The 13,203-nt window shown below is 42.5% G+C and overlaps 1 protein-coding gene across 9 annotated transcripts in view; it reads left to right on the top strand.

The window, feature by feature from the left end:
* The window catches only part of mctp1a (multiple C2 domains, transmembrane 1a), a 576,914-nt gene that overhangs the window by 87,842 nt on the left and 475,869 nt on the right, over positions 1 to 13,203 (top strand). For all 9 annotated transcript variants that reach the window (XR_013579823.1, XM_078565337.1, XM_078565331.1 and 6 more), the window contains one exon: positions 11,296 to 11,438. Coding sequence is in view for 8 of the 9 variants with exons in the window: in XM_078565337.1 (XP_078421463.1) it covers positions 11,296 to 11,438 (143 nt within the window). In the remaining variant the exon portion in view is untranslated. The remainder of the gene's footprint in view (positions 1 to 11,295; positions 11,439 to 13,203) is intronic.

The raw sequence follows: 13,203 nt of genomic DNA, 5'->3' as shown, positions 1-13,203 counted from the left end.
ACATGTCAGGTTGTGCATTGACCAGCCGACCTCCCTGAGGTAACACTTAGCCTCAGGGAGATGAATGTGCTCTTTCATGCATGCATTCCCGGCTTAGGGAATCCCCCCCCACCCGCACAGGGAGCGCGTAACACTTCCTGGCGGATGTCACGCTGGGTGGGCCTTAATTGGCCCGCCCACATAAAATGGTGGCGCGCCCCTGATCGGGGGCACCGATTGGAGGCGCACCTGCACACGCCCGGTCCTGCATTTCCACCCTTGACGGGGGGAGAATTCTTCCATGGGAGTATGGAATGGAGTCCTTTCAGGAGGGTAGGTGTGTGGAGGTGTGGTGGAGGTAGCTGTGGGAGTCGGTAGCTCCCACTTCAGAAATGAAGGCAGAAGTCAAGGAAGGGAATGTTAGTGTCAGAGGTGGACTTTGTGCAAGTTAGGGATGATTGGAAGATAATATGACTGGCTGGTTGCAAGGAAACTCCATTGCTAACTTCTGATGTTACCACAAATTCTTACCTGAGACATGTAGTTAACTTTGATGGAACTCAAAGCAAATTCTAATACATGGCAAGCTTCTACATTGCAGCAATGTGATAATGACCAGAGAACCTGTTTTCAGATATAGGTTGAACGATAAATGTTGGCCAGGATACCAGGAAAACTCCTTGCTCTTCCACAACCAGTGCCATGGAATCCTTTATGATCACCTGAACAGGCAGACAGGCACTCATTTTAATGTCTCACCAGAAAGATAGCACCTCTTACAGTGCAGCAATCCCCAAGCACTGCAATGAAATGTTGGACTTGATTATGTTCTCATCCATAGTAGGGCTTAAATCCAAAATGGAAAATTTTCTGGAGTAGAATTCTAGCTGGGCAAAAATTTCTCCCATTGCCTTGAACTGTTGCTAAACCTGTCCCAATCCTAGTCAAAGGTTAATTTAAGTAATTGGAACAGACACCCATCTGCAGCAGCACAACAAAGTGGCCCACCCCAAAGAAGTAGCAGCTGCTGGGGTGGCACCTGGTTACTCCGAGAAGAGTGTTCAAAATGTGCATTGGGCCAAAGACAGAGACTAGAAAGTTATTAGCAATTTCAAGGACTATTTTGTTGACTCTGGATCAATTTGCTCTTTTCCTTTGTAGCTTCAGACTAATTTAGGGGTACAGTTGGCTATATAACTGCTCTCAGAGGACATAGCTGTTACGGAACATATCAGGGGTATTCTGATAGAATTCCAGAGGAAGCCTAGGAATGCCCCCTACCTGTCTGTCTCAGCCTCATTGCACATTACCAAGTCTGGAATAGCCTGTTCCCTGGTTGGCACTGGAATGGATTGCTTTAAGAAATTTACCTGAATATACACTAGGAACTCATCTTCCAGGTTACCTTTGCCAATCTGATTCATCCAATCTACATGAAGATTAAAATCGTCCATGATTATTACAGTACCTTTCTTACAAACACCCATTATTTCTTCCTGCATAGTCTGTCCTACAGAGTAGCTACTGTTAGGAGACCCATAAACTACTCCCATAAGTGACTTCTACTGTTGCTATTTCTTATCTCTACCCAAACTGATCTTGATCTTCTGATCTAAGGTCATCTCTCACTGCTGTACTTATGTCATCCTTAATTAGCTACCCTATCACCTTTTCCTTGCTTCCTGTCCTTCCGAAATGTCAGATTCCCGTGAATATTTAGGTCACAGCCTTGGTCACCTTGCAACCATGTCTCTGAAATGGCTTTCCGGTCATACATATTTATTTCTATTTGTGCTATCAATTCATCCATTTTGTTATGAATGTTGCACTGATTCAGATACAGAGTCTTTAATTCTGCCTTTGTACCATTCCTGCAAAATCCGGCCTTACCTGCAAGTGCACTCTTACGAACTTACACATCATGAGCAGGAGTAGACGACTCGGCCCCTTGAGCCTGCTCCGCCATTCAATAAGATAATGGCTAATCTGACTGAAACTTCAACTCCACATTTCTGCCTACCCCGATAACCTTTCACCCCCTTGCTTATCAAGAATCTTTCTAGCTCTGCCTTAAAAATATTCAAAGGCTCTGCTGAGAAAGAGAGTCCAAAGACTCACAACCCTCTGAGAGAAAAAAAATTCTCCTCATCTCTGTCTTAAATGGGTGACCCTTTATTTTTAAACAGGTGTTGGTCTAGTAAACCTTCCCTGAACTGCTTCCAATGCATTTACATCCTTCCTTAAATAAGGAGACCCATACTGTACACAGTACTTCAGATGTGATCTCACCGATGCCCTGTATAACTAAAGCATAACCTCTCCACTTTTGTATTCAAGCGCCCTTGCAATAAACAATAACATTCTATTAGCTTTCCTAACTACTCCTCAGTTTATACATTCTGTCCCTTCCTGCCACACTCTGGTTAGCATGACCCCTATCACTACCCTGTTCTAGTGTCATGTCCTTTCTCTTTAATTTACCACAATACTCTCATGTGATCTTTCCCCCGCCCACAATTAATTAGTTTAAAGCCCTCTCTACCACTGTTGTTGTACAACTCACCAGCACACTGGTTCCAGCATGGTTCAGGTGAAGACTGTCCCAATGGTACAGCTCCCACTTTTCCCAATACTGGTGCCAGTGCCCCATGAATCAAAACCCAAACTTCCACTCCAGACTTTGAGCCATGCATTCAACTCTCTAATCTTATTACCCTACTCCAATTCACTTGTGGCTCAGTTAATTGTCCCCAGAGATTATTACCTTTGAGGTCCTACTTTTTAATTTACCCCTTAGCTGTTCATAATTCCTAAGCAGAAACTCTTTTCTAGTTCTACCCTTGTCATTGGCACCCACATGGGCCACGACAACTGGACCCTCCCCATCCCTCTGCAAGTTCCTCTCCACCCTCGAGCAGGTGTCCTGAACAGGTAACTGTCCCCTATTTGCACTACATTTCTATTTACTTGCCTACTTGCACCACGGTGCCATGGTCAGTTTGCTCATCCACTCTCCAGCACCCACTCTCGTCCATGCAAGCTGCAAGAACCTCAAACCTGTTGGACAATTGAAAGGGCTGAGGTTCTTACACTTCTACCTTCTCAATCACAATACCTGACTTACTTGCAGTCACACCCTCTTTTCCCTGACCACGGGCCAAATCAAAGGACCCTAGCCTAAGGGGGTGACTGCCTTTTTCAAACTTTTATTGTAACAAACCAACTAAAATCAACATAATTCAAACATTAAATCACAAGTGAAGGATATTTCAAATAAAAAGCTAGCTTTCAATTTAAATAGTCAATGCAATAAAAATACGTCTCAAATTACAAGCACTTGAATCACTTCTGGAGCAAAGTGTCCAGGTAACTTTCCCCGTCCCTGATGCATTGCAGTGTCCGAATGTCATCCTCCAGCTCATTAACTCAGAGCTGAAGTTCCTCGATTCGCAGGCTCTTACTGCAGATCATATTACCCTATGCTAAAGAATGGTCAACATTTGTGGACCTGTAGCCCAGCAGGAGTTAGCATCTTCAGAGTCACGGGAACATTTTATTTAATATCAACACTTGAAAATGAGAAAAACTTTAGTGAACAAAACAAAAATATTAATTTTAATTACATACTGCAATGCATCGAATGCTGGACAAATATGTTAAATGTGTTATGATCCTGTATATACTGATAACTTTTAAAAGAAAGGAATCCCCACAAACTCAACGGAAAGTAAGCCAACTAAAATCAACATAATTCAAACATTAACTAACGGGTGAAGGTTGGTTAAAATTAAAAGCTAACTTTCAGTTTAAATAGTCAATACTACAAAGATATACTTCACATAGTTACAAGCACTTCCTGCACAAATGTCCTCCCAACTTGGCCTCCATTATGTAGGATCTCTCACTTGCCACACAATCATTTTGGTACATGAGTTACATTCACCAGTGTCCATATTCCATCTGAAGTCCCCCAACATAGTTAACACCAAAATTGCATACCTGAATACACCCTCTTTCACTCAGGTCATGGCAGTCATGGTGGCACAGAATCCCTGCCTTCTCCAATCTCTTTAAATGGTCTGATGGGCTCTGGTAACACTGAAACAGCAGCAATGGGTCTTATCCAATCTACAATCCCTTGGTCTTTCTGCCTTCAGTTCTCTGTCCTTTCCATCTGAATAACACACATAGTAATAGGGTCTCTCCTCTGTTCTCAGAGACCTGCTTGAAAGCAAGGACCTATTCTGAACTGCGTAACAGAAAACTGATCCATTTGGAGAGAGCCTTGTTTGCTTCCCCTCACACAAATTCTCAGTCTGTTCTGCAATGTCAAACAGAAAGACTGGCTGAAACCCAACACCACTGCAATTAGCTTTCCATTTACCTTTTGCTTCATAGGTGTTCATCCCCATGGCAACCTTAGGTCACATGGACATTTTATAATGATTTATGGGTTTTGAGGTATAAATCCTATTAATTACGATCTCTAAGCTCTGAATGTTTAATCTATAACAATGGGGTCCTCAGTTGTGCTTGACCTAACATGGTACGAATGACTAGTGTTTATGAATTAAGTAGCATTTAAGTAAAAGGTTAAATGAAGACAGCCTGGAAATTTCCTATCCTTCAAGGGCCTAGGATTCCTAATACAAATATCCTGCCCCTATAGATATGATTAATCAATTAAGTCAGCATATGGTTTTGTCTAGAGATACGTCTCATCCAAAGTTGAAACTGTTAAGCTCAACCCTTCTGGCTATTTCTTCAAAGCTGACAAAGAGGCTCTTCATTGCACATAGTACCATTAAGACAAAATACAACTGCTCAAATCCAGACCCGGAGGCACCTTCAAAGCCATAACATTTATTAAATGCAGTTTCTTACAAGTAACCTTTCTGTTCCCCAACTGCCTTAATTATTGATTGTCCCACTAACAGAAATTCAAACTGAACTATTTAAAGAGTGGCTAAGATAAAATTAATAAATATTAGTTCAACATGTACAACGCCCCTAAAAATATAATATTACTATCAAAATCTTACAATTTATGGAACCTAATGATGTCTTAATCAGGATAACAATTACCCCTCTTTTGGATTACTCCCAGTTCATCTTAGTCTTAAATGGGACATTGCGCAAAAAGAAAATACAGGCTTTTCTCAAAGAACATGGATCATCGTTAATGTATTATTCCTACTTAACTTCCTTCAACAGCAGTGCAGTGATATGCGTAGTGGTGACGTACCTTTCTGCAAATATTCTCATGAATCATTAAGAAATGGACTACACCATGCAAATGAAATTTGTTTTACGGTGGTGAGCCCTCAGGTAGATAACTGCTTGGCTGAATTGAATCTGCATGTATCATTGAACAAAATGAGATTAGATTCACTGTTGAAGCACTTAGTGTTCTGGAGGACTTCTCAATGGCATATTCTTACTCATTTTTAAAAGTCACAAATGGCAGTCATAAACTGCAATAAATTAACAAGGATGGTGTAATCTCACAGGAAATGGAACAGCTTCCAAGAGAGCTTCAGGCAAATTAGATTTAAAAAGAACTCTACTTGGTTACGTATTGATTTATGGACAACTTTCCTTCCATCAGCTGCTAAATTGTAGATAATACAGATATAGATACTTTGATATTGAATTTTCAAGTTTTTAGACAGACATTCTTTGTAAGTTCAGCTTGGTACAGTTGGTAGCACTCTTGTCTCTGAAAAGAGAAGTTGTGGGTTCAAATTCCTCTGCAACTCTTAAACACATAGGTCTAGTTCTTCCAGTCAGCAGTGATGCTGAGGCATAGACCGCTGACCCCAACTTAAACTGCGGCCTTACCTTTTACTCTGGAGCTTTAGGGACTTCTTGCCCTGGCTGCAGCCACCCTTGAAGAGATTCATGAGGGGCACTGGTGAGGGACCGAAGTGGAAGGAACACTCCTTGATGCCCATCAGCGAGGTTTTTGATGACTGATGAAAAGCTTTTTCCAAATTACATCTTTTGATGTCAAATGATGTCAAATGATTATTGATCATTTTTGAGCACATTTGAACACAAATGATGTCAAACGTTTCTGGTAAGTAACTGTTTAATTTAAAGTCCTTAAGCATTTAAAAAATATTTTTATCCTTTCAAAAACTTATAATTGCTTTTATGAGTTTGCATAACTTTTAATGTAACCTAAGTAAATGTGGGTAGATTATGAAATTAATTTTAAAAAGTACTTAAAATGAAATAAATGATAAAGTACATTTTATAGTATTGCATGTGTAGCCTAGTAAAATGAGTAATACCTTTTACATTTTTAGACACTTTTTGAATCCTTTTATATGTTCTGCGTTTTGACAGTTGGTAGCAATAGGAATTGAGAGTTCAAAATGTTTCCACAGCGGATAATGAGCCCTTGGGCTGGACGTTGCTATGGGGGCAAGGGGGGGTTGTGGGTGGGGTGGGTGGGTGGAAGTGTTGATTGTTCTGCTCTTAAATATATTTTGCATAAGAAAAAGGCCTCCTCAGTACAACTTCTGCTGTAAATCGCTTTCTACCCTGGTCCTAGGCCTGTGATTAACATTTCTAGGGATTCTGGTGTAAATTTGTGAGCGAGTTCAGGGCATCTAGCCTAAGGCTGCAATGACATGGTCAATTACATACAGTGCTGGAAGTACCCACAAAGGGTCCAGGCAGTCTATCTCTGTTCATCGGAAGTTTAAAGTTCCCATGCAAGTATCTCACAGTTGGGTCCATTGGGACTTTTTCCGGGTCCGGTGCTCAACACTGGTAAACGTACCCTGATGAGTGCTTCCTCCACTAATATCACAAGATTAACTGATTTTTTTTTATTGAATCATGCAGCACAGAAGGATATCATTTGACATATGCTTTTGCCAGCACTTTGACAGAGATATTCAGTTAGTCCTAATTCCTTGCTCTTTCCCCTTAGCCTTGCATATTTTTCTTTTTCAAGTATATATCCAATTCCCTTTTGAAAGTTATTGTCAAATGGTGCTACATAAATGCAAACTCTTTTTGTTTTGATATATATGGGCAAAATTGCTGAATAAGTAGCTTTTATATTCTGTATTGAAGGAACGGAATCCTGAAAAACGTTCATAGTATTAGAGTTTAGTATTTTGGGAACATTTTTATAGTTCAATATGGCAACCCCAGTAGGATTTATTTCAAAGGGTTTAAATTTTCCATTAGCCATAGCTGGAACTAAGACAAATGCCATAAGCAAGTGTCGATTCACTTTTGAGAATAATATGCTAATTAGAAAAACCAAAATGTTAAAATTCCAGCTGGAGATTCAAGTTTGACCCCCACTTTTCCCTGACATTGACAATCAGGCATATCTTCCCAATCTTGACCAAGCTATCTGACTCAGCTGCGCGCCCGCCAAACTGTCAAAGGCCTATTAAGGCCTGTTAAAAACTAATTAAAATAGTTAAATGAGCTGCCCGTCCAACCTTAAAGTTGGCGGGCAGGCAAAGAGCCCAGGTGGCCTTTGCATTTTTCATGAAACCTCATCCACGTACGGGATGAGGTTTCATGAAATTTTTATAAATTAAATAAAGCTTTCCATTAATATTCCTTGACGTGTCCCAGCTCATGTGACACTGTCACATGAGGGGACATGTTTTAAAAATATTTTCTTTCCTTTATTTAGCTTTTAAAAACTTTAATTAATCTCCCTCAGGCACCTCCCTGCCTCAGGGAGATTTCTGCGCTCTTTTGCGTGCAGGCCCCGACTCACGGAATCCCCCACCCCCCCCGCCCGCACAGGGAGCGCACAGCACTTCCGGGCGAGTGCCACGGTGGGCAGGCCTTAATTGGTCCGCCCATGTAAAATAGCGGCGCGGACCTGATCGGGGGCGCCGATCAGGTTCGCACCCGCCCCCGCATAGCCCCCCCCGACGGGGGGATAATTCAGCCCAGAGTGTTTTACATTTACATCACATTTCATCAAAGGAATTTATTGTTTGTACTCTTCCTACAAAGTACAGACTATCAAATATATATTTCTCTGATAATGATATATTGAACATTTGCATAATTCTGTTGTGTTGACAATAGTTGGCGGGTTCTATGAATAGCATGAAGTGCAACCCACTATCACGTGATATGAAGACAAGAAATTATTTTGTTTATTCATTCGCAGGATGTGGACTTCATTGGCTGGGCCAGCATTTATTGCCCATCCCTAGCTGCCCTTGAGAAGATGGTGGTGAGCTGCCTTCTTGAACCGCTGCAGTCCATGTGGTGTTGGAACACCCACAGTGCTGTTAGGAAGAGAGTTCCAGGATTTTGACCCAGTGACAGTGAAGGAAAGGTGATATATTTTCAAGTCAGGATGGTGAGGGACTTAGAGGGGAACTTCCAGGTGGTGGAGTTCCCATTTATCTGCTGCCCTTGTCTTTCTAGGCGGTAGTGGTTGTGGGCTTGGAAGATGCTGTCGAAGGAGCCTTGGTGAATTCCTGCGTGTATCTTGTAGATGGTACACATTGCTGCTATTGTGTGTCGGTGGTGGAGGGAGTGAATGTTTGTGGATGTGGTGCCAATCAAGCGGGCTGCTTTGTCCTGGATGGTGTCAAGCTTCTTTAGTGCTGTGGGAGCTGCACTCGTCCAGGCAAGTGGGGAGTATTACATCACACTCCTGACTTGTGCCTTGTAGATGGTGGACAGGCTTTGGGGAGTCAGGAGGTGAGTTACTCGTCGCACGATTCGTAGCCTCTGACCTGCTCTTGTAGCCACAGTATTTATATGGCTAGTCCAGTTTAGTTTCTGGTCAATGGTAACCCCCAGGATGTTGATAGTGGGGAATTCAGTGATGGTAATGCCATTGAACATCAAGGGCTGATGGTTGGATTCTCTCCTGGAGATTGACAATGCCTGACACTCGTGTGGCATGAATGTTACTTACCACTTGTCAGCCCAAGCCTGGATGTTGTCCAGGTCTCCCTGTGTTTGGACATGGACTGCTTCAGTGTCTGAGGAGTCGCGAATGGTGCTGAACATTGTGCAATCATCAGCGAACATCCCCACTTCTGATCTTATGGTGGAAGGAGGGTCATTGATGAAGCAGCTGAAGATGGTTGGGCAGAGGACACTACCCTGAGGAACTCCTGCAGTCATGTCCTGGAGCTGAGATGACTGACCTCCAACAACCACAACCATCTTTCTTTGTGCAAGGTATGACTGCAGCCAGTGGAGGGTTCCCCCCCGATTCCCATTGACCTCCGTTTTGCTAGGGCTCCTTGATGCCACACTCGGTCAAATGTGGCCTTGGTGTCAAGGGCAGTCACTCTCACCTCACCACGGGACATCAGCTCTTTTGTCCATGTTTGAACCAAGGCTGTAATGAGGTCAGGAGCTGAGTGGCCCTGGCAGAACCCAAAATGGGCATCAGCGAGCAGGTTATTGCTAAGCAAGTGCCGCTTGATAGCACTGTTGATGACTCCTTCCATTTCTTTACTGATGATGGAGTGTAGACCGATAGGGCAGTAATTGGCTGGGTTGGATTTGTCCTGCTTTTTGTGTACAGGACATACCCGGGCAATTTTTCACATAGCTGGGTCGATGCCAGTGTTGTAGCTGTATTGGAACAGCTTGGCTAGGGGCACAGCAAGTTTTGGAGCACAAGTCTTCAGTACCATTGCCAAAATATTGTCAGGGCCCATAGACTTTGCAATATCCAGTGCTTTCAGCCATTTCTTGATATCACATGGAGTGAATCGAATTGGCTGAAGACTGACATCTGTGATGCTGGGGACCTCTGGATGAGGCTGAGATGGATCATCCATTCAGCGCATCTGGCTGAAGATATTTGGCTGAAGATTGTTGTAAATGCTTCAGCCTTATCTTTTGAACTGATGTGCCGGACTCCTCCATCATTGAGGATGGCCATATTTGTGGAGCCTCCTCCTCCAGTGATTTGTATTCATTGGTTATCCAAGGGGGTAAATCGGAGCAGAGATATTAATATATCAGGAGAACTGTGCCTGAGAACAGCTTGAAAGATTTACATTAAATTTATGCTAACAGTGCGCCATTACTTAAAAGAAAGCCAGTGGGACTACTCTTGCCTTCAAATTATTTAAACTTACCGATAAGTTTCTAGAGGAAATTGTGCTTAATCTTCCACAAGGCTGTTGAAGAATAAGCTATGATACAATAGATGTTAAATAATTATCTACTGCATGATAGGACACAGTTTCATTATTTCACCACATGGTGAGACAAATTTAATCTGCACTACACAGTGCAAACAGAGCAGCCTCAAAATTGCAGAACCGCCTTAATGCTGAATTTACTCTCCCAATTTACCCCTTGTCCTCTTGTGTAGGTTCCTGAGAAGGGTAGCCTAGGCATCTGTATGCACAGTAAGCATAAGTATGTATGTACAGTAAGCATACCTGGAGGGAGATGGTGGTGTAGTGGTGATGTCATTGCACTAGTAATCCAGATGCCCATGTTAATACCCTGGGGACATGGGTTCAAATCCCATTATGGCAGCTGGTGGAACTTAAATTCAATTAATAAATCTGGAATGTAAAGCTCACCTCAATAACGATAACTATTGTTGTAAAAATCCATCTGGTTCACTAATGCCCTTTAGGGAAGCAAATCTGCTACCCTTACCTGGTTGGTCTACACGTGACTCCAGTTCCACAGCAATGTGGTTGACTCTTAACTGCCCTCTGAAATGGCCTAGCAAGCCAGTCAGTTCAAGGACAATAAGGGATGAGCAACAAATGCTGGCCTTGCGAGTGACGCCTGCATCCCAAGAAAGAATAAGAAAAATATTGGGGTGCTGTGACATATATGGGATCCCAACGCAACTTTTAGGTACCACTGAGTGAAGCCTTTGTCACGCACACTCCATCCATTGGTATTCAGTGTGTGGCTTAACCAGCAGTCTTTAATGGAACCATTGCAAACTACTCGCAAAAATGATAACTGTCAAGAAAATCTGAAAATGATTTTGTGATGATTGTAACACCTAATTAATGCATACAAAAATTGTCAAAAAATAATATTTCTAAAGATGCTGAGTTAATGCACAAGGCTTTATTCCATGACAGTTTGATCCCTTTAACTGGGCTTGCCCTGCTGTAATGTGATTATTTCTGCCAAATCACAAAAATTGTGTCTTCTATGGCAAAGAAAAGTTCAAAATCTTGCTAAAAGTCAAACTTTTAACATTGATTATACAAAACAATATTGTAATGATGTAAACAGTGAATTGATTGCCACTGTTAATCTTTGAGTAACAAGAAACATTTTTACGTTGAATTTTCTCCAACACTGTTTCAGGAACAAGTGATCCATATGTGAAGTTCAAAATAGCAGGGAAGGAAGTTTACAGAAGTAAAATAATCCAAAAGAACCTCAATCCAGTTTGGAATCAAGAAGCTTCTCTTCTGATACAAAACATTGCAGAACCTCTGTATGTAAAGGTAAGTAAAACCCTAAATACCCTATGCTCAGTGATTATAGGTTAGAAAACATCAAAGGGGTGAAATAGTTCTTGGGTGATAACACAAAACGGGTGATAGCAAATCAGCAGCCTGTTCTGCACCCTGCCCAATTTTCTTTTCCACAAATGACAGCAGTAGATGAGCGCAAGTTGAAGTGACAGGCAGGTGAAATTCAACTTCGATGCCAATACAAAATTATCAACAGTGATTGGGCAGCCAGTTTGCCCCACATCCTATCTCCTTTTCTGTTGGGAGTTTTACATTTTCATCAAGAAACAATTCCAACCCACAGAATCTCATTCACTTTTTAATATTAAGCGTGCATGAACCTAGAGGAATTATAAGGCTTTTCCTGTAGATTATGCCTTTCCATATTTTTTTCCTGCCTCTCAAACAAACAAAAGAAAATCAAGGATGGGTCTCTATGATTTTCAAAATACAAAGTATTTTAACTTCTACATCAATCCATAAAATTGTACAAATTATTCTGTCCATTGGCTGAAAAATCTTGAGCTACCTAGCTGGCACACCAAGGCAGACTTCGTTAAGCCATTATCCCATAAGCCAAGTGTAAGTATTTTGTGTATTTTGAAGGAAAACTCGGTGTTCTGGCATGATATTTAAATTTAGATAGAAAGAAAAACTGCAAATACAAGAATATGAAATAAAACCACAAAATTCTGGAAATACACATTAGTATCTGAAAAGAGGAAAAAAAACCATCAATGATTTGAGCGGATATCCATCAGGACTAGTATATGCAAACAACCTGCCTAACAGGGTTGATCAAACCATAGGAGATAGGAGAACAACACGTATACATTACGGAGTAATTTTCAAAATCAACAAAGAGCTGCAGCCACCAGTTGCACACGTCAGGAACTGACGGATATGGATCCAGAGCTTTCAATCTCAGGATGGTGGTACCTCAAAGATATCCAAAGAGGCACTGGGGGCCCCTCGGAGGTCCCGACACACTGACTATACGGGAATTGCCCGGTAAGTTTAGACTTCCAATGAGAAATTCTCTTGCGTTTGGAACCCTCCAAAACTCTGAGTTAAAGTCGGAGACTTTGGATGGTTCCAACTCGCCTACCAGAATAGTATCCCAGGAAAAGTTAGAAGGATTAAAACCAGCTCTACTTTCTGGGTAACTATACCACTAATCCCCGACTCCCTGTTGGACCCCCGGGTACTGCCCGCCCCACACCCCCTGCTGACCGACCACCTGATTACACACTCACCAGCCCACCTTCTAACCCCCACCGACCACCCTAAGTACCTTCCCTGACCCCCAAACGCCAGCCCCACCCTACAACCTCACTCACCCACCTGCCACTTCCCCCTCACCCACCCACTTGCCACTTCCCCTTCACCCACTAAGCTGCCACCCTACACCCTTACCTGCCCACCTACCATCCTACCCCCTCACCCACTTACTTGCCACCCTACTCACTCACCCACCCACCTGCCACCCTACTCCCTCACCCACCCACCTGCTACCCTACTCTGTCACCCATTTACCTGATATCTTACCCCCTCACCCGCTTACCTTACACGCTTACCTTCTCTCCATCGCTTCTCAAATTTGTTTTGGGACCCTGAAACTCTACTTATTTGAATATGGCAGCTAGTGCTGTAAAAAGGGGGTGTGGCCTGGCTTCTCCCGATGATCCTGCACTACGAAGAAGAACTCCCAGAACAGGTACGCCCCACATTCCTGAAGAGGCCGGTTTGGAAGTCT

Source organism: Cetorhinus maximus, chromosome 2 (assembly GCF_964194155.1).
Source record: "Cetorhinus maximus chromosome 2, sCetMax3.hap1.1, whole genome shotgun sequence".
NCBI lineage: Eukaryota > Metazoa > Chordata > Chondrichthyes > Lamniformes > Cetorhinidae > Cetorhinus > Cetorhinus maximus.
Note: the sequence above shows the minus strand (reverse complement) of the source record. Positions and strands in the feature narration are given on the sequence as shown.